Here is a 21314-nt window from a genome sequence, read left to right on the forward strand (position 1 = left end):
TTTATTTTTATGTTTGAAACTTAAAAAATAACCTTTTTACCAAAAAGTTGAAAAATAAAATTTTCAAAAATATCCAATCAACAAAAATTTAAAAAGTTTAAATTTTTGAAAGTAACTTTTTCTATATTTTTGAAAAAATAGAACTATCCCGTGATTAAAAAATAAAAAATATTCTTGAAAAAAATTTAGGATTTCAAAAGACAAAATTTTTTATTTTTTTGAATTTTTAAATTTAAAAATAAATTTTTTATTTAAAATAGAAAAAAATAAAGTCATGAAATATTACGAAGATAAGAACAAAAGTTGAAAACTTTTTATTTTTAAATATTGAAAGTAAAAAATTTATCTTTTTACCAAAAAGTTGAAAAATAAAGATTTTCAAAAATATCCAATCAACAAAAATTTTAAAAGTTTAAATTTTTAAAACTAACTTATTCTATATTTTTGAAAAAATTGAACTATCCAGTGATTAAAAAAAATATATTCTTGAAAAAATATTTAGGATTTCAAAAGACAAAATTTTTTATTTTTTGAATTTTTAAATTTAAAAATTAAATTTTTATTTAAAATAGTAAAATAAAATAAAGTCCAGAAATATTAAGAGGACAAGAAAAAAAGATGAAAACTTTTTATTTTAAAATTTGAAACTAAAAAAATAATCTTTTTACCAACAAGTTGAAAAATAAAGATTTTAAAAATATCCAATCAACAAAAATTTAAAAAGTTTTAATTTTTAAACCAAATTTATTCTATATTTGTGAAAAAATAGCACTATCCGGTGAATAAAAAAATATTCTTGAAAAAAATTTAGGATTTCAAGAGACAAATTTTTTTTTTGAATTTTTAAATTTAAAAATTAAGTTTTTTATTTAAAATAAAAAATAAAATAAAATCAATAAATATTACGAAGACAAGAGAAAAAGATGAAACCTTTTTATTTTTATGTTTGAAACTTAAAAAATAACCTTTTTACCAAAAAGTTGAAAAATAAAATTTTCAAAAATATCCAATCAACAAAAATTTAAAAAGTTTAAATTTTTGAAAGTAACTTTTTCTATATTTTTGAAAAAATAGAACTATCCCGTGATTAAAAAATAAAAAATATTCTTGAAAAAAAATTTAGGATTTCAAAAGACAAAATTTTTTATTTTTTTGAATTTTTAAATTTAAAAATAAAATTTTTTATTTAAAATAGAAAAAAATAAAGTCATGAAATATTACGAAGATAAGAACAAAAGTTGAAAACTTTTTATTTTTAAATATTGAAAGTAAAAAATTTATCTTTTTACCAAAAAGTTGAAAAATAAAGATTTTCAAAAATATCCAATCAACAAAAATTTTAAAAGTTTAAATTTTTAAAACTAACTTATTCTATATTTTTGAAAAAATTGAACTATCCAGTGATTAAAAAAAATATATTCTTGAAAAAATATTTAGGATTTCAAAAGACAAAATTTTTTATTTTTTGAATTTTTAAATTTAAAAATTAAATTTTTATTTAAAAATAGTAAAATAAAATAAAGTCTAGAAATATTAAGAGGACAAGAAAAAAAGATGAAAACTTTTTATTTTAAAATTTGAAACTAAAAAATAATCTTTTTACCAACAAGTTGAAAATAAAGATTTTTAAAATATTCAATCAACAAAAATTTAAAAACTTTTAATTTTTAAACCAAATTTATTCTAAAATTGTGAAAAAATAGCACTATTCGGTGAATAAAAAAAATTCTTGAAAAAAAATTTAGGATTTCAAAAGACAAAATTTTTTATTTTTTGAATTTTTAAATTTAAAAATAAATTTTTTATTTAAAATAGAAAAAAATAAAGTCATGAAATATTACGAAGATAAGAACAAAAGTTGAAAACTTTTTATTTTTAAATATTGAAAGTAAAAAATTAATCTTTTTACCAAAAAGTTGAAAAATAAAGATTTTCAAAAATATCCAATCAACAAAAATTTAAAAAGTTTAAATTTTTAAAACTAACTTATTCTATATTTTTGAAAAAATTGAACTATCCAGTGATTAAAAAATAAAAAAATATTCTTGAAAAAATATTTAGGATTTCAAAAGACAAAATTTTTTATTTTTTGAATTTTTAAATTTAAAAATTAAATTTTTATTTAAAATAGTAAAATAAAATAAAGTCCAGAAATATTAAGAGGACAAGAAAAAAAGATGAAAACTTTTTATTTTAAAATTTGAAACTAAAAAATAATCTTTTTACCAACAAGTTGAAAAATAAAGATTTTTAAAAATATCCAATCAACAAAAATTTAAAAAGTTTTAATTTTTAAACCAAATTTATTCTATATTTGTGAAAAAATAGCACTATCCGGTGAATAAAAAAATATTCTTGAAAAAAATTTAGGATTTCAGGAGACAAATTTTTTTTTGAATTTTTAAATTTAAAAATTAAGTTTTTTATTTAAAATAAAATCAATAAATATTACGAAGACAAGAAAAAAGATGAAACCTTTTTATTTTTATGTTTTGAAACTTAAAAAATAACCTTTTTACCAAAAAGTTGAAAAATAAAATTTTAAAAATATCCAATCAACAAAAATTTAAAAAGTTTAAATTTTTGAAAGTAACTTATTCTATATTTTTGAAAAAATAGAACTATCCCGTGATTAAAAAAATAAAAAATATTCTTGAAAAAATATTTAGGATTTCAAAAGACAAAATTATTTATTTTTTGAATTTAAAAATTAAATTTTTATTTAAAATAGTAAAATAAAATAAAGTCTAGAAATATTAAGAGGACAAGAAAAAAAGATGAAAACTTTTTATTTTAAAATTTAAAACTAAAAAAATAATCTTTTTACCAACAACTTGAAAAATAAAGATTTTAAAAAATATCCAATCAACAAAAATTTAAAAAGTTTTAATTTTTAAACCAAATTTATTCTATATTTGTGAAAAAATAGCACTATCCGGTGAATAAAAAAATATTCATGAAAAAAATTTAGGATTTCGAAAGACAAAATTTTTTATATTTTTGAATTTTTAAATTTAAAAATTAAATTTTTATTTAAAATAGAAAAAAAATAAAGTCTAGAAATATTATGAAGACAAGAACAAAAGTTGAAAACTTTTTATTTTTAAATATTGAAACTAAAAAAATAATCTTTTTACCAAAAAGTTGAAAAATAAAGATTTTCAAAAATATCCAATAAAAAAATTTAAAAAGTTTAAATTTTTAAAACTAACTTATTCTATATTTTTGAAAAAATAGAACTATCCGGTGATTAAAAAAATAAAAAAATATTCTTGAAAAAATATTTAGGATTTCAAAAGAAAATTTTTTTTTAAAATTTTTAAATTTAAAAATAATTTTTGATTTAAAATAGAAAAAAATAAAGTCAAGAAATATTACGAAGACAAGAAAAAAGTTGAAAACTTTTTATTTTTAAATATTGAAACTAGAAAAATAATCTTTTTACAAAAAAGTTGGAAAATAAAGATTTTCAAAAATATCCAATCAACAAAAATTTAAAAAGTTTAAATTTTTAAAGTAACTTATTCTATATTATTGAAAAAATAGAACTATCCGGTGATTAAAAAAATAAAAAATATTCTTCAAAAAAAATTTAGGATTTCAAAAGACAAAATTTTTTTATTTTTTTAATTCATAAATTTAAAAATTATATTTTTTATTTAAAATAGAAAAAACTAAAGTCAAGAAATGTTACAAAGACAAGAAAAAAGTTGAAAAGTTTTTATTTATAAATAATGACACTAAAAAAATAATATTTTTACCAAAAAGTTGAAAAATAAAGATTTACAAAAATATCCATTCAACAAAAATTTAAAAATTTTAAATTTTTAAAAGTAACTTATTCTATATTTTTGAAAAAATAGAATTATCCGGTGATTTAAAAAAATAAAAAAATATTCTTGAAAAAAAATTTAGGATTTCAAAAGACAAAATTTTTTATTTATTGAATTTTTAAATTTAAAAATTCAACTTTTAATTTAAAATAAAAAAATAAAATAAAATCAATAAATATTACGAAGAGAAGAAAAAAAGATGAAAACTTTTTATTTTAAAATTTGAAACTAAAAAAATAATCTTTTTACCAACAAGTTGAAAAATAAAGATTTTTAAAAATATCCAATCAACAAGAATTTAAAAAGTTTTAATTTTTAAACCAAATTTATTCTATATTTGTGAAAAAATAGTACTATCCGGTGAATAAAAAAATATTCTTGAAAAAAAATTTAGGATTTCAAAAGACAAATTTTTTTATTTTTTTTTGTTTTTAAATTTAAAAATTAAATTTTTTATTTAAAATAGAACAAAAATAAAGTCAAGAAATATTACGAAGACAAGAACAAAAGTTGAAAACTTCTTATTTTTAAATCTTGAAACTAAAAAATAATCTTTTTACCAAAAAGTTGAAAAATAAAAATTTTTAAAAATATCCAATCAACAAAAATTTAAAAATTTTAAATTTTTAAAACTAACTTATTCTATATTTTTGAAAAAATAGAACTATCTGGTGATTAAAAAAATAAAAATTATTCTTGAAAAAATATTTAGGATTTCAAAAGACAAATTTTTTATTTTTTTGAATTTTTAAAATTCAAAATTAAATTTTTATTTGAAATAGAAAAATAAAATAAAGTCCAGAAATATTAAGAAGACAAGAAAAAAAGATGAAAACTTTTTATTTTAAAATTTGAAACTTAAAAAATAATCTTTTTACCAACAAGTTGAAAAATATAGATTTTTAAAAATATCCAATCAACAAAAATTTAAAAAGTTTTAATTTTTAAACCAAATTTATTCTATATTTGTGAAAAAATAGCACTATCCGGTGAATAAAAAAATATTCTTGAAAAAAAATATAGGATTTCAAAAGACAAAATTTTTTATTTTTTTGAATTTTTAAATCTAAAAATTAAATTTTTTATTTAAAATAGAAAAAAATAAAGTCAAGAAATATTACGAAGACAAGAACAAAAGTTGAAAACTTTTTATTTTTAAATATTGAAACTAAAAACATAATCTTTTTACCAAAAATTTGAAAAATAAAGATTTTCAAAAATATCCAATCAACAAAAATTTTAAAAGTTTAAATTTTCAAAACTAACTTATTCTATATTTTTGAAAAAATAGAACTATCCGGTGATTAAAAAATTAAAAAAATATTCTTGAAAAAATATTTAGAATTTCAAAAGACAAAATTTTTTATTTTTTTGAATTTTTAAAATTAAAAATTAAATTTTTATTTAAAATAGAAAAATAAAATAAAGTCCAGAAATATTAAGAAGACAAGAAAAAAAGATGAAAACTTTTTATTTTAAAATTTGAAACTAAAAAAATAATCTTTTTACCTACAAGTTGAAAAATATAGATTTTTAAAAATATCCAATCAACAAAAATTTAAAAAGTTTTAATTTTTAAACCAAATTTATTCTACATTTGTGAAACAATAGCACTATCCGATGAATAAAAAAATATTCTTGAAAAAAATTTAGGTTTTCAAAAGACAAAATTTTTTTATTTTTTTGAATTTTTAAATTTAAAAATTAAATTTTTTATTTAAAATAGAAAAAAAATAAAGTCAAGAAATATTACGAAGACAAGAACAAAAGTTGAAAACTTTTTATTTTTAAATATTGAAACTAAAAAAAAATCTTTTTACCAAAAAGTTGAAAGATAAAGATTTTCAAAAATATCCAAACAACAAAAATTTAAAAAGTTTAAATTTTTAAAACTAACTTATTCTATATTTTTGAAAAAATAGAACTATCCGGTGATTAAAAAAATAAAAAATATTCTTGAAAAAATATTTAGGATTTCAAAAGACAAAATTTGTTATTTTTCGGAATTTTTAAAATTAAAAATTAAATTATTTTTTTAAAATAGAAAAATAAAATAAAGTCCAAAAATATTAAGAAGACAAGAAAAAAATGAAAACTTTTTATTTTAAAATTTGAAACTAAAAAAAATAATCTTTTTACCAACAAGTTGAAAAATAAAGATTTTTAAAAATATCCAACCAACAAAAATTTAAAAAGTTTTAATTTTTTATCCAAATTTATTCTATATTTGTGAAAAAATAGCACTATCCGGTGAATAAAAAAATATTCTTGAAAAAAAATTAGGATTTCAAAAGACAAAATTTTTTATTTTTTTGAATTTTTATATCTAAAAATTAAATTTTTTATTTAAAATCGAAAAAAATAAAGTCAAGAAATATTACGAAGACAAGAACAAAAGCTGAAAACTTTTTATTTTTAAATATTGAAACTAAAAAAACAATCTTTTTACCAAAAAGTTCAAAAATAAAGATTTTCAAAAATATCCAAACAACAAAAATTTAAAAAAGTTTAAATTTTTAAAACTAACTTATTCTATATTTTTGGAAAAATATAACTATCCGGTGATTAAAATAATAAAAAAATATTCTTGAAAAAATATTTAGGATTTCAAAAGACAAAATTTTTTATTTTTTTGAATTTTTAAAATTAAAAATTAAATTTTTTATTTAAAATAGAAAAATAAAATAAAGTCAAGAAATATGAAGAAGACAAGAAAAAAAGATGAAAACTTTTTATTTTAAAATTTGAAACTAAAAAAATAATCTTTTTACCAACAAGTTGAAAAATAAAGATTTTTAAAAATATCCAATCAACAAAAATTTAAAAAGTTTTAATTTTTAAACCAAATTTATTCTATATTTGTGAAAAAATAGCACTATCCGGTGAATAAAAAAATATTCTTGAAAAAAAATTTAGGATTTCAAAAGACAAAATTTTTTATTTTTTTGAATTTTAAATTTAAAAATTAAATTTTTTATTTAAAATAGAAAAAAAATAAAATCAAGAAATATTACGAAGACAAGAACAAAAGCTGAAAACTTTTTATTTTTAAATATTGAAACTAAAAAAATAATCTTTTTACCAAAAAGTTGAAAAATAAAGATTTTCAAAAATATCCAAACAACAAAAATTTAAAAAGTTTAAATTTTTAAAACTAACTTATTCTATATTTTTGAAAAAATAGAACTATCCGGTGATTAAAATAATAAAAAATATTCTTGAAAAAATATTTAGGATTTCAAAAGACAAAATTTTTTATTTTTTTGAATTTTTAAAATTAAAAATTAATTTTTTATTTAAAATAGAAAAATAAAATAAAGTCCAAAAATATTAAGAAGACATGGAAAAAAGATGAACACTTTTTTTTTTAAATTTGAAACTAAAAAAATAATCTTTTACCAACATGTTGAAAAATAAAGATTTTTAAAAATATCCAATCAACAAAAATTTAAAAATTTTTAATTTTTTATCCAAATTTATTCTATAATTTTGAAAAAATAGCACTATCCGGTGAATAAAAAAATATTATTGAAAAAAAATTTAGGATTTCAAAAGACAAAATTTTTTATTTTTTTGAATTTTTAAATCTAAAAATTAAATTTTTTATTTAAAATAGAAAAAAATAAAGTCAAGAAATATTACTAAGACAAGAACAAAAGTTGAAAACTTTTTATTTTTAAATATTGAAACTAAAAAAATAATCTTTTTACAAAAAAGTTAAAAAATAAAGATTTTCAAAAATATCCAATCAACAAAAATTTAAAAAGTTTAAATTTTTAAAACTAACTTATTCTATATTTTGAAAAAATAGAACTATCCGGTGATTAAAAAAATAAAAAAATATTCTTGAAAAAATATTTAGGATTTCAAAAGACAAAATTTTTTCTTTTTTTGAATTTTTAAATTTAAAAATTAAATTTTTATTTAAAATCAAGGTTGCGAGAACCAGACCGGTCAATAAACCGGTGAGGCCACTGGTTCAATGGTTCACTGGTTCGACCGGGGTTCAACCGATTTAATTAAATATTAAATAAAATTATTAAAAAATTTAAAATAATCTTAAGTATATAAATTCAATGATCTCTAACTTAATAAAATTTAATATTTCACATAATAAATTATTTATTACTTAATATTAGAGGTTCACAAACAACTTCAAACATCAAAGTTTTTAAGTAAACAAAAAATAAAACGTACATAATGACAAACCCATAATGTTCTACATTCAAAAGATACAATTACTAGCAAGTTTTCAACTAATCAAAGGTGCAACTCATCAAAAATCATAATTATCATTAAGTGTTCCAACATCTCTATCATATACAGATAATCCAAAGCCACCATCATCAGAAGTACCACCAAAAGAAGCTGTATTTGAAGAATCAGCACCATTAGGGAAATCCACATCAAGTTCCACATCTCCTCCATCTAATAAAATAAAATAGAAAACCAAGAAAAAATTAAAGTTACAATTTTACATCAGATATTGAGAGGAAATGAAACAAGTTTTGCTATTTCAATCACCTGTAGGATATGAAGGCATAGCATTATCCGTATAAATTAAATTTTCAATGCCTTCGATGTCTCCATTAGTAAATTCAGGATCACTTTCATCCGGCATTACCCAAAAATCTACTGTGTCAATGCTTTGAATGTCAATTGGATCATAATTCTTCTTCTTGCGATGCATTCTAGATTGAAGGCGTAGATTATAAGTGACATAAACAATGTCACTTAGCCTTTGATGCTCTAATCGGTTCCTCCTCTTTGAATGGATTTGTTCAAAGAGGCTCCAGTTCCTCTCGCAGCCGGATGATGAAGATGTTTGATGAAGAAGACGAATTGCCATTTTTTGCAAGTTAGGAGCACTCCCACCATGTAGCCTCCACCATTCACCTACCAGAATATGTAATTCAACCATCAATTCTCATTCAATATTTAAAAAACATTCAAAGTAAATTGAACATAGAAATATAAATACTCACCAGGTTCAAGTCTCTTAATTGCTTTCAATGCACTTTCCCTTCCAAAACTTCCTTTTCGATCTCGATACAACTGTATCTCTTGCATTGCGGCAACCGAGTCATCGCAAAGAGTTTCAATATCAAATAAATCAAGCAAAGACCTCAAGATATTTGCCTTCTCAACAAACCCCTCACTATAGAAGTAATCTGGATTCAAAAAGTATGCTGCTGCATGGAGGTCACGCTTCAAATGCTTATCCCACCGCATTTTCAAGATACTTGTATAAGGTGTGTATGCAGATTTCCTATTTCTAAACATTGTCTTGATATTAATTTTGGCTCTTTGCATGCCCGCATACACGATACCCAGAGAAGGTTTCTCATCAGCATCAACAAGCCTCAATAACTTAATTAGAGGACCAACAAGCATAACAGTAGTAAAACAATCCTCCCAAAACTTACTATCCAAGATAATTGAACTAACCATCTTCCCATTGACATTCTTAGATAATTTATGAGAAGTGAAATATTTGTCAATCACCAATGATTGCAAGTCTTCTTTATGATCATATATACTTTTCAAAGTAATGAATACAGTAGCAAAACGTGTTACTCCTGGTCGAACAATTTCTTTCCACTCTTTTCTTTTTCTAAGCCATGACAATAAAATCATATGATTGTAAACAAAGACAGTCACTTTTGAAGCACGAGAGGCAAGGTCAGCTATATGAGGAAGACTTGCTATGTCTTTCAATATAAGATTGATGCAATGAGCAGCACAAGGAGACCAAAAAATGTTTGGATACTTTTCATGAATGAGTTTTCCAGCAGATACATAATTCGCAGCATTATCAATAACCACATGCACAATGTTACTAGACCCAACCCACTCAATAACCTCAGCAAACAATTTAAACAAGGTATCGGCAGTTTTTATCATATCAGAAGCATCAACAGACTTAACAAATGACATACCAGCAGGACAATAAACTAGAAAATTAATTAACGTACGCTGCCTTTGATCAGTCCAGCCATCTGCCATCAGTGTACAACCAGTCCTTTTCCACGAGCTCCTATAACCTTCCACAAGCAACTGACACTCCTTCTTAAGATCGGCCAGCAAATGAACTCTCATTTCGTCATATGACGGTCCCTTGAAACCAGGTCCAATTGCAGCAACGCCATCCAAGGCAGGTTGAAAGTAAGGCGATTGAATTGCATTGAATGGAATCTGTGCATCAATGATCCATCTTGCAAGCCCCAACTTAACCTTGTGATTAACTTGTTTACTGGCCAAGACACTTTTCAAAGCTGGTTGAGAGCCTGGCATAGTCCTTTCCTTAAAATAACTTCCAATTGGAGTAGCAGCAATCGCTCTTCTCTTTCCTTTGTCTCCCATTGTTGCAGGAGTCAGAGGTTGTACAGGATTAGGTGCTTCACCCTCTTCTTCCGCTTGTGTTTCACTTTCCACATCATAATAATTAGCTGTATATTTTCTTTTTTCTGCCTTATTTTTTTATTTTCCTCCAAAAGCCTTTTGAATTGAAGTTCAACATCTTCAGTTACTTTGTTACAAACTTTAATTTGTCCAGGGATCTTTGCAAGATGATATTTCATTCTATATATCCCCCCTCTATTGTAAGTATTCAAGCAGAAAATACATGTATATTGAGCCTTGTTATTTTTGTCATACTTCACTGTAAAATACTACCAAGCTGGATCAGATTTACCTCTGGATGAACCAGTTTGAGAATCTTGTGGCTGTGGGTTACTTTGTGATTGTTCCATCTATAACAATCAGAAAACCAAAGACCAGAAAACAACTTCAAAAAACCATGAAAATAATCAAAATATTCATCATGAAGCAACAAACAGAAGCAGCAAAACATATTCAAAATCAATAACAGCCATGGTTCTGAAAACCGGACCGGACCGGCCGGTTCAATCGGAAAAACCGGGAACCGGTCACCTAACAGGTCCGGGTAACGCTAATAACCGGCTGGCAAAAAACCGGTCAAACCGGTGGTTAACCGGCGAACCGGAAGAACCGCCCGATTTTTTTACGGTTCAGTGGTTTGCAAATTCATATGCCAAACGATATAGTTTTGGCATTTTTTTAAAAAAAAAGGAGAAAGCTGTTCGCGAAACCACTAACCCTAATCTGATACTCCCCCCTTTCTTCCCTTTTCTTCCTCTTTCCCCTAACCTAAATGAGATTCGGCGCCAGCGTCCATAGCCACCCACAGCCATCAAGGCCACCAAGGCAACCATAGCCGAGCCCGCGACCACCACCGGCCGAGCCCGCCTCCTCGTCGCCACCCACAACCATCCACAGCAGTGATGATTGGATTTTTGACGGTTTAGAATTTCACTAATGAAATCTCGTTGTAAAGTATAGTTTCTAAACCAAACAATAATCCTTTCATACAAAAAGTTGTTTGTCACTAGTACAAACCCCCTAAAATTTATAAACCGAAGTATTTAAACCTCGGGTCGTTCTCCCTAGGATTTACAATAAAGTGCTTGTTATTGGTTGTGAGTTATTTTTGGGGTTTTTAAGATTTTAGACAAGAAACATAAGTGGCAAAGAAAATAAACTAACAACTAACAAAGCTCTTGGCAAGATATGAGAACTAGAAGTCCTATCCTAGTTATCCTCCTCAATTGTGATGAGAATTGTTCATTGCTCCCACTTAGTTAACCTCTAACCATGGAGGGAAGTCAAGTGGATGAATCAATTTGATTCCTCAAGTCCTAATCAACTCCTAAAGGAAAGACTAGCTTTAGAGGCATTCAAATCAATTAGCAACTTCTAATTATCAATCAACAAAGGAATTAGATAATTCAAGAGTCACTAATTACTCTACCTAGGCCAAGAGGAACAAAACCTACACTAAAATCCAACCAAGCATTTCATCAAACACTTGGAAGGCATATAAGAAAAGCATAGTAAATTGATAACAAGAATAAAATCTAACAACAATTATTGCAAAGAATTAACAACAACAATCAAGGAAATCACAATTATCATGAATTACCTCAAATTGCATTATTGAAAGAAAACAAAGAAACAACAATCTATCCAAAACAAAATGAAGAATTACAATTATTAAAGCACATAATTAGAAACAGTAAGAGGAGAAGATTAAGAATTGATAAAGGAAAAGTGAATCAAAGCATGAATTAAACCTAGATCTAAGAAGAGAGATTAGCCTAAATCTAATCCTAATTCTAGAGAGAAGTGAGAGCTTCTCTCTCTAAAACTAACTAATCCTAATCCTAATGATGCTCAAAATGATTCCAAGATTGTCTTCCCCTTCAATCCTTGATCCTTTTATTCCTTTCTATCAGCAATTGGCACCAAAATGGGTTCAGAAACCCTTCCAAATCGCCAGGTACGCGTGCGTGCCCCTGGTCGATTCTGCAATGTGCGCGCGAGCGCCTTGTGCGCGTGTGCGTGCTTGGCTGATTTCACTTCTTTGTCTTTTCATGCTTCTCTCCACTTGTATGCTTCCTTCCTTGCTCCCTTTGATCCATGCCTAGCCTATTTCACTCCTGGAATTACTAGCAAACACATCAAGGCATCTTATGGAATCAAAGAGGAATTAGAATTCATCAAAATAAAGCTTAAAAAGCATGTTTTTACACTTAAGCACAAATACGGGAGAGATTACAAAACCATGCTAATTCATAGGTTAAATGCGAGAAAAGGTCATCAAAATACTCTAAATTCAATACAAGATAAACCGTCAAATTGGGGTTTATCAACCTCCCCACACTTAAACCTTAGCATGTCCTCATGCTAAAATAAGAAGGAACTAAGGGGTAAGACATTCATTAAATGCAACTAAACTATATGTACCTATCTAAATGCAATTATCTAAAGCAAGTGGGAATGCTTAGTCCAAACATATCAATTCCCAAGAGACATGTATAAGCACAATAGCTAGGGCAATAGGAATCAAGTCCAAACCACAATTGTATTGAATTATCAAAAGAAATTCATGCTTGCAAGAATATAGATAATATGAGTGAACACATGTGATTGAACTTTTGAACTCTCACCAGATGTGTATCCGCTATATTCACTCAAGTGTTTAAGGGTTAATTCACTCAATTCTCTTCTAATCATGCTTTCCAAAAATTGATCTTCTTCTAATAATCAACACTTATTCCATGCATGCATACATTCATCATGAGGTCTTTCATTTAGGTTGTAATGGGGTTAGGATCAAGGTAGGATCATTTATGGTTAAGTGGACTAGAGTTTAGATCTTGGATTAGCATAGACTTTCCCACCTAACTATGTAATGACCTATACAAATTCAAACTACTCTAACTACCCATTCTTCACTTTTTTTTCTTACATATTCATGCATCTTACTCCTTGATTCATAACGCTTATGCATTGATTCCCTTTCATTGAACTTCACTTTGGGGCATTTTGTCCCCTTTTTATTACTTTTCTTTTTCTCTTTTTTTTTCTTTTTCTATTTTTTTCTTTTCTTTTCATTTTTCTCTTCTCTTTTTATTTTCCTTTTTTTTATACTTTCTACAAGGGCATCAATTGCATAAGGTCTTATACATTCAATCAATATATGAATATGTTCCCAATTCCTAAATATGAAAGTGTACCACCCTTTTTATCCCATTCAATGTTCCCAAGCCTCACCAACTTTGAATAATAAACACTCTCACTAGCCTAGGCTAATCAAAGATCCAAACAAGGGACTTTCATTGGTTTTTCGCCTTGGGCTTGTAATGAGCTAAAATGAGAATAAGTTGGTTAAGCATAGGCTCAAAATTGGCTAACAATGGAGAGTAAAAGGTAGGCTATTTGGGTATGTGGGCTAATGAAATAATGGCCTCAATCATACAAATGCATGAATACAAGAAATAAATGGACATATAGAATCAAGCAAATCAAGGATCACAATCACAGAAAGAGAACAATTGCACACAAGAATGGAAAATAAGTGGTTATAAAATGTAACCACATCAATAGGCTCAAGTCTCACAAGCTTGTGTTCTTAGCTCAATACATGATCCACACAATATGAAATTCAAGCAAGTTACCTCAAAATATTTTTCTTCAACCAATTGGGTTGGTGCCCTATAAGTAAGTTTTCTTGGAAAATCTCAATATTTGACTAAGCATTGTTGTGATTGAGAAATTCAAAAAAACTTTCCTTAGTTTACCCTTTTCTTTTTCACTTAAAACCAATTTCTTATGCGAAAAGGGTGACTAAGTTTTTGCAATTTCAAACATGGTTTCTAATCACAACCACAAACTAAAAAGGAAGATATACAAAAGAAGATATGCACAAATGTATAAAGAAAAATCCAACTAAAAGTATGGAATCTATCATCCAAAACATCTAAAAATCCAAAATAAGCAGTAAAGGTATCCAAAACGAACCAAAATAGTAAGAGTATCCAAAATAAACTCAAAGTGCATCAAATATATACAAAGGTATGCAAAATGAGATACTAGGCAGCATAACTAAAATGTTCACCGGTCCTCTAATGATGCTACCGGTGACCTCCCTACACTTAAGATCGAGCATCGTCCTCGATGCTAAACCGGAGGATCAGGAGAAGGTACAACGGTAGGTGCTGACTCTGGCTGAGGCTGTGGGACCAGCTCCTCATGAGGCTGTGGAGTCTCTGTGGTGGCAGGTGCAGCTGGAGGTGCATCCTGCTGAAGTGGTGCGTCAGCATCCTCCTCCTGATGACCCTGCTCATCGGAGGTTGAAGAGTCTGGAAGGGGAGGTAACTCAGCGCCCAGGGATATGAGTGCCTGATCCATACGATCCAGTCGGCGCCTGATGTAGCGCTTCTCGCACTCCAAAAACTGAAACAGATGCTGAACCAGTAGGTAAGTCGGCTCAGGTGCTAAAGAAGGGGCTGTCGAAGAAGATGGAGCTGCTGTAGAAGAAGATGGGGCTGCTGAAGGGCTAGCTGTCCCTACTACTGCTCTAGCCCTAGATCGGCATCTAGCCGGGGGCTTCTCGTGCACCCAACCACCCCAAGGAATAGTAACCTCCTTGTCATCGCCGTCTGGGGGTGGTGGTGTCACATCATCATCCAACCAGGGGACCTCAGCCAAGGCGGCCATACTGGTAATCAAGGTGGGAAATGGAAGGAGGCCACGAATATGTGCTTGCCACATACACTGCTGAATCAATCGAGGAAAATACACTTCCTTGCCCTCCATCACACAGCCAATCAAAAGTAGCATCTCCATAGGGATCTCAGAAAAGTGAGTGGTGGGTAAGACGTAGTGAGCAAATATTATCTGCCAAGTTTTGACCTCTCGAGTCAGATGAGCAAAGAGCATCCCTTTAGGCTAAGTATTGGTCGCATCCATGACCCAAGTGGCATCCGGCAAACCAATCACGTGCCTAAGCGCCTCATAGTCAAAGGTCATGCTGTGAATAGCTAACTCAGCCTGCTGATGAGCGCAGGTGCCATCAGTGAGATGTCGGCATTGCAATTCTCTATGGCTAACTCAGTGAGCATAATCTTTCTACCCCTCACCTGAACTGAATCCAAAGTGGGACGGAAGAAGTTGCAATAGAATTTCTTAACCCAAGAAATGTTGATATCTCCCAAATCTCTATCAACAAAGTCGATACCCAACTCTAGGATGCGACTAGTAATGGCTCGTCTCACATCATTAGGTAGGAGCAATTTCTTCTCAGTATTCAGCTTCGTCGCCCGATATTTTTGGAAGCGAAGCTCACAATAAAGATTTGAAAACTTGGTTGGATCGGTAGAGGGTAGCAACTGATTTTCCTTTTCTTCATCATTCAATGGATTCTTAGCATAATTCTTGTAAGTGGAGGGGATAGAGGGTGTAGAATGTTTTCTTTTCTTGGAGGTAGTGGCTATAGCTTTTCCTTTATCCGACATCCTGAAAAAATATGATAGAATATAAGCAATGAAACACTTAGCATGTAACAAAGAAGGCATGTTCAGGATATCAATTGACTAATAAACAATCATTATGTTGAACTGAACTTGAAAAGAATTGGTAACAAGTAAGCATAAGTGAACAAGTAAACCAAGAATGCAAAGTTCACTAATGTTAACAACTCTTACTCATTAAGCAATAATAGCATCATATGTTTGAAAGAATGGTTAAAGAGGGTTAAATGTGAGTAGAGGTTAAATGGTTAAAGGAATTAGTAAGTTAGAAAGGTGGATTAGTGGTATGATGATATTTAGGCTCAAATAAAAGAGAAGTTGTGGTTCATGTTCACAATGACTGGTGCAAATCCGGGAAGTCAAAAGGAAATGGAAATTAGCCCAAATTACAATAGAGACTAAAAGGAAAATAGATTTCTTGAAAATTGGGCAGCATTTCGGCTTAAAATTGGACGTTCCCGGATAGCAACATAGCAAAAGCAACAAGAATACAACATCAATCAAGTATAACAGCAGTGGTACAGCATGCAGGCAACACAATGTGCATAAAATAGCAACCCAAAATCAGCATACAACACCTAAGTAAACAGACAGCAAATATGCACAAACGGAGCACTTATCAGGCCTAGAATCCTCTATCCAGTCCTAGCTACCTAATCGCAATTATTTCTAACTAACCTAACATGCAAAATTTCAATTATAACTTATTAACAAAAAACCAACAGTAGCTAACAGAAATGAAAAGGTAACAGAAAGTAGAGTTGGAGCATGGAACCTGGGAGCAGAGTAAAAAGAAATGGAAGTGGGAAGTAGGGGCGGCAGGGAAATGAGCTGGGCAGAGCACCGCCGCGGAGGATGGCGGTCACGGCGGAACAGTGGTGGTTCTGCCGGCAGTGACGAGGGAGTGAGAGACAGGGGTGGAGTGGCGGTGGGGCAGGGGAGCTGAGAGATGGAGAGAGTGAGAGAGAATTGTTGATGGAGGAAGAGGGGGGGCGGCCTTGCAGTGGTGGCCGGCGGTGATGCGGAAAGAAGAGGGAGGTCAGAAAGGGGAAGAAGCGAGGGGGAAAAGGGATGAGAGGTTGGAAGTAAGAGATGAAGACGGCGGACGAAGGTTAGGTGGTGGTGGCGGCGACCGCTGTTAGTGGCGGGGGTTGAAGGAGGGAAGAGGAAGGAGATGGGGGGAAAGGAGAAGAAGAAGGGTGCGCGACTCCGCAGTGTTCTTCGCGCATTAGGGTTATCCCCTTTTTTCGAATCGACGCGGGCGCGCACCGTGCGCGTCCGCGTACATTGATGAGATTAAGGACCTACGCGTGCGCGTACAGCGCGCTCACGAGTGGATGGGGAAACTCTAAAGGTGCGCGTGCGCGTAGAGCGCGCGCACGCGTACATTGAGTTGGGCTAGAGGCTTAGAGTGGGCTTGATGCACGCCCAACTCTCTGGACAATAGCCTGGAGTGGCGGCATCCTATAGGGGACGCGCACGCGGCAAGTGCGCATTCGCGTACGTTGGTAGTGCAGCATAAAGCGCGCAAGCGCGACGCGTGCGCTCGCGTTCTTTCCTCCTGTTAGCATATGGGCGCGCACGCGGTGAGTGCGCGTCCGCACGAGACGAGTTGGGCTGGGGGCTCAAAGTTGGCCCAGATCTAGCGCAACTCTCTGGATATTGGCTCAGAAGATGCAGCAGCAGATCGACGCGGACGCGGCAGGTGTGCGTCCGCGTGCACTTCCTTGCTCTCGTGAGCGGCGCGCACGCACGTAGTGCTCGTCAGCGTGGGTTGTGTTGGGCTCGGGGCATAGTGTTTGCCCAAGAGAGGCCCAACTCTTTGGAATTTGGGTGATGATGCATCCGCTCATGGACGCGTGTGCGTACATCGTGCGCGTGCGTCCACCCCCCTTTTTTTTTCATGACCCTTTAAGCAGAAAAATTGTGCTCAGGTGCTCCCTATACTGCTCACAACTCTTTATTCAATCAACCATCATACAATTCACAAAAATGCAATTTGATATTATTCATCTACTACTAAACACAACATACATGTGACTATGCTAACAATTAAGTTGTTCAAACAAATTTATATGAGACATCTACCTACAATGGCAACTCAAATCACTTATTAAGCAAAATTAAAAGAGAATGGAAAGAGTTTACCATGGTGGGGTGTCTTCCACCTAGCACTTTTATTTTAAGTCCTTAAGTTGGACATGTTGAGAGACTCATTGTCATGGTGGCTTGTGCTTGTACTCATCCTTGAATTTCCAAGGATCTTTGCTTCTCAATTGGTTGACAGAATTTCCAACCATCTTCATCAATCTAGGGTAGAGTTCTACCCAAGATATGAGTCCCCATAGATGGTCTTCACTTAGCGAACCGGGATCCCATATCTTATCTTCACACCCATCCATGAGTTGAGTTTCATGATTTTCCCGTACGGGTGGTTGACATAAGGGCGATCGACACATAGAATCCTCGTTAGTCCACCCATTCTTCCTTCTAGATCCATACAAAGTGATTCTTGTCCCATCATAATCCCTATACCTTAAAGCTTTGACCTTAGTGAGCTTTATACCAAATTTCCAACCACTACACAATTCTCTTTTTCCTTTAAGTCCACAAAGAGCTCTAAGTTGCCCATCCGTTTCAATCAAACCATATTCAAGTGAGAAAGTAAAGCTTAGGGATAAGAATTTTACCCACTTGAATGTTGTGTTGGATGATGACTTGGGAAGCGAGACCTCCCCACACTTAGACAATGCAAGGTCTACTTCCTTGTGCTCTTTTTTGTGTATTTCCACCTCTTTGCGAGCTTCCTCGATTTCAACCTTTTCCCCTTTTTCACTTGGCTTGGTGTTGTCTTCAAGAACTTCATCTTGACCAATGGGAGGTGATTCAATTTTGGATAGGAATTCATTGATGAATGAATCCATCTCTTGATCAACCTCTTCATATTCTTCAATTTCGATATACATCATGCCAACTTTTTCCTCTTGGTAGCTCTCCTCCAATTCACTCTCTTTTTCGTTGCTCACCAAGGGTATGGGAGGTTGTGCACATTCTTTTATAATTTCAACTTCATGTCCAATGGGAGAGGATTCTATTGTAGAGAGAAATTCATCCATGATTGAATCCATCTCTTGATAAGCCTCTTCCAAGTCTCCAACGATGATATGCCTTGGAGGTTGCGCACCCTCTTCAACATCAATATCAAGCTTATTGGGAGAGTGCTCCATGATGCTACATTTCCATGGACTTTCAACATCTCCTAAATCTTCGACCACTTCTTCCTTCTCTTCAATGATCATAGGCTCCTCCAATTGTTCCAACACAAAACTTGGTTCTCCTTCTCTACCGGATTGTCCAATTTCTCCTTCATACTTTGCTCTTCTTTAGGTTTTTCGCATGTGGCTACGGGAGTACCTTGAGTGTTCAAACATTGGTAGGCTACGGCGTGCACTACCTTAGTCAAGTTGGCCACAAACTCAAGTGTATCCCGCTTCATGGCCTCTTGTCCTTGAAGTAACAAAGTGAGAGAATCGTCTATTGGGGCTTGGGGTGGGTAGAAAGGCTCATCATTTTGGAGAGAGGGTTCATAATAGGAAGGTGGTTCTTCTTGGTAAGGTTGTGGAGATTGTGTGTATTGAGGTGGTTCTTGGGAGTAATCTTGATAGGGTTGTGGTGGTTCTAAGGGTTCTTGCTCATAATGGTCATAAGAATATGGCATGGATAATTGGTCATATGGTGGATATGTATCATAGGAAGGTGCTTGATGTGGAAAAGCTTGTGAGTATGGTTGAGGTCCATGTTGAGGATGAGATTCATAGGCATATGATGGTGGTTGTTGATTATCAAAAAAGGAATCACCATAGCCATTGAATTGACATGCATTAGGATGAGAATTATACCTATAAGTATCCGGAGGTTGTTGCCAATAGGAGTGATCAATTCCTTGAGGCTCCTCCCATCTTGGAGTGTTCCATCCACAATGAGCGTCATCATTGAAATTCACATTTCCTACAACACAATTAGAACCAAACTCATAGCCAAAGTGAGAATTCATAGTGGAAGAACAAAATAAAACTAACAAAAACTAGAAAACAAGCAAAAGACAATCCTATTCACACTATTCACATATGTACAATAACCAATAACATAACACCATTGAAACATCCCCGGCAACGGCGCCATTTTGATTATTGGATTTTTGACGGTTTAGAATTTCACTAATGAAATCTCGTTGTAATCCTTTCATACAAAAAGTTGTTTGTCACTAGTACAAACCCCTAAAATTTATAAACTAAAGTATTCAAACCTCGGGTCGTTCTCCCTAGGAATTGTAATGAAGTGTCGTGTTATTGGTTGAGTTATATTTGGGGTTTTTAAGATTTTAGACAAGAAACATAAATGGCAAAGAAAATAAACTAACAACTAACAAAGCTCTTGGCAAGATATGAGAACTAGAAGTCCTATCCTAGTTATCCTCCTCAATTGTGATGAGAATTGTTCATTGCTCCCACTTAGTTAACCTCTAACCATGGAGGGAAGTCAAGTGGATGAATCAATTTGATTCCTCAAGTCCTAATCAACTCCTAAAGGAAAGACTAGCTTTAGAGGCATTCAAATCAATTAGCAACTTCTAATTATCAATCAACAAAGGAATTAGATAAATCAAGAGTCACTAATTACTCTACCTAGGCTAAGAGGAACAAAACCTACACTAAAATCCAACCAAGCATTTTATCAAACACTTGGAAGGCATATAAGAAAAGCATAGTAAATTGATAATAAGAATAAAATCTAACAACAATTATTGCAAAATATTAACAACAACAATCAAGGAAATCACAATTATCATGAATGACCTCAACTTGCATTATGAAAGAAAACAAAGAAACAACAATCTATCCAAAACAAAATGAAGAATTACAATTATTAAAGCACATAACTAGAAAGAGAAAGAGGAGAAGATTAAGAATTGATAAAGGAAAAGTGAATCAAAGCATGAATTAATCCTAGATCTAAGAAGAGAGATTAGCCTAAACCTAATCCTAATTCTAGAGAGAAGTGAGAGCTTCTCTCTCTAAAACTAACTAATCCTAATCCTAATGATGCTCAAAATGATTCCAAGATTGTCTTCCCCTTCAATCCTTGATCCTTTTATTCCTTTCTATCAGCAATTGGCGCCAAAAATGGGTTCAGAAACCCTTCCAAATCGCCAGGCACATGTTGCTTTAATGAAGTCATGTGCCGACTTCGACGCGTGCGTGCATGGTACGTGTGCGTGCCCCTGGTCGATTCTGCAATGTGCGCGCGAGTGCCTTGTGCGCGTGCGCGTGCTTGGCTGATTTCACTTCTTTGACTTTTCATGCTTCTCTCCACTTGTATGCTTCCTTCCTTGCTCCCTTTGATCCATGCCTAGCCTATTTCACTCCTGGAATTACTAGCAAACACATCAAGGCATCTTATGGAATCAAAGAGGAATTAGAATTCATCAAAATAAAGCTTAAAAAGCATGTTTTTACACTTAAGGACAAATACGGGAGAGATTACAAAACCATGCTAATTCATAGGTTAAATGCGAGAAAAGGTCATC

General features: G+C 30.8%; 1 protein-coding gene across 1 annotated transcript; it reads right to left on the bottom strand.

Moving 5' to 3' along the window:
* Positions 1-8109: 8109 nt before the first annotated feature.
* Positions 8110-10196, bottom strand: LOC114926167 (uncharacterized). Its single transcript, XM_029296728.1, has 3 exons — positions 8819-10196; positions 8358-8729; positions 8110-8261 (listed from the first exon to the last, which is right to left on the bottom strand). The coding sequence occupies exons 1-3, from the start codon at positions 10194-10196 to the stop codon at positions 8110-8112; spliced, it is 1902 nt and encodes a 633-aa protein (XP_029152561.1).
* Positions 10197-21314: the final 11118 nt, after the last annotated feature.

Source organism: Arachis hypogaea, unplaced genomic scaffold (genome assembly GCF_003086295.3).
Source record: "Arachis hypogaea cultivar Tifrunner unplaced genomic scaffold, arahy.Tifrunner.gnm2.J5K5 arahy.Tifrunner.gnm2.scaffold_21, whole genome shotgun sequence".
NCBI lineage: Eukaryota > Viridiplantae > Streptophyta > Magnoliopsida > Fabales > Fabaceae > Arachis > Arachis hypogaea.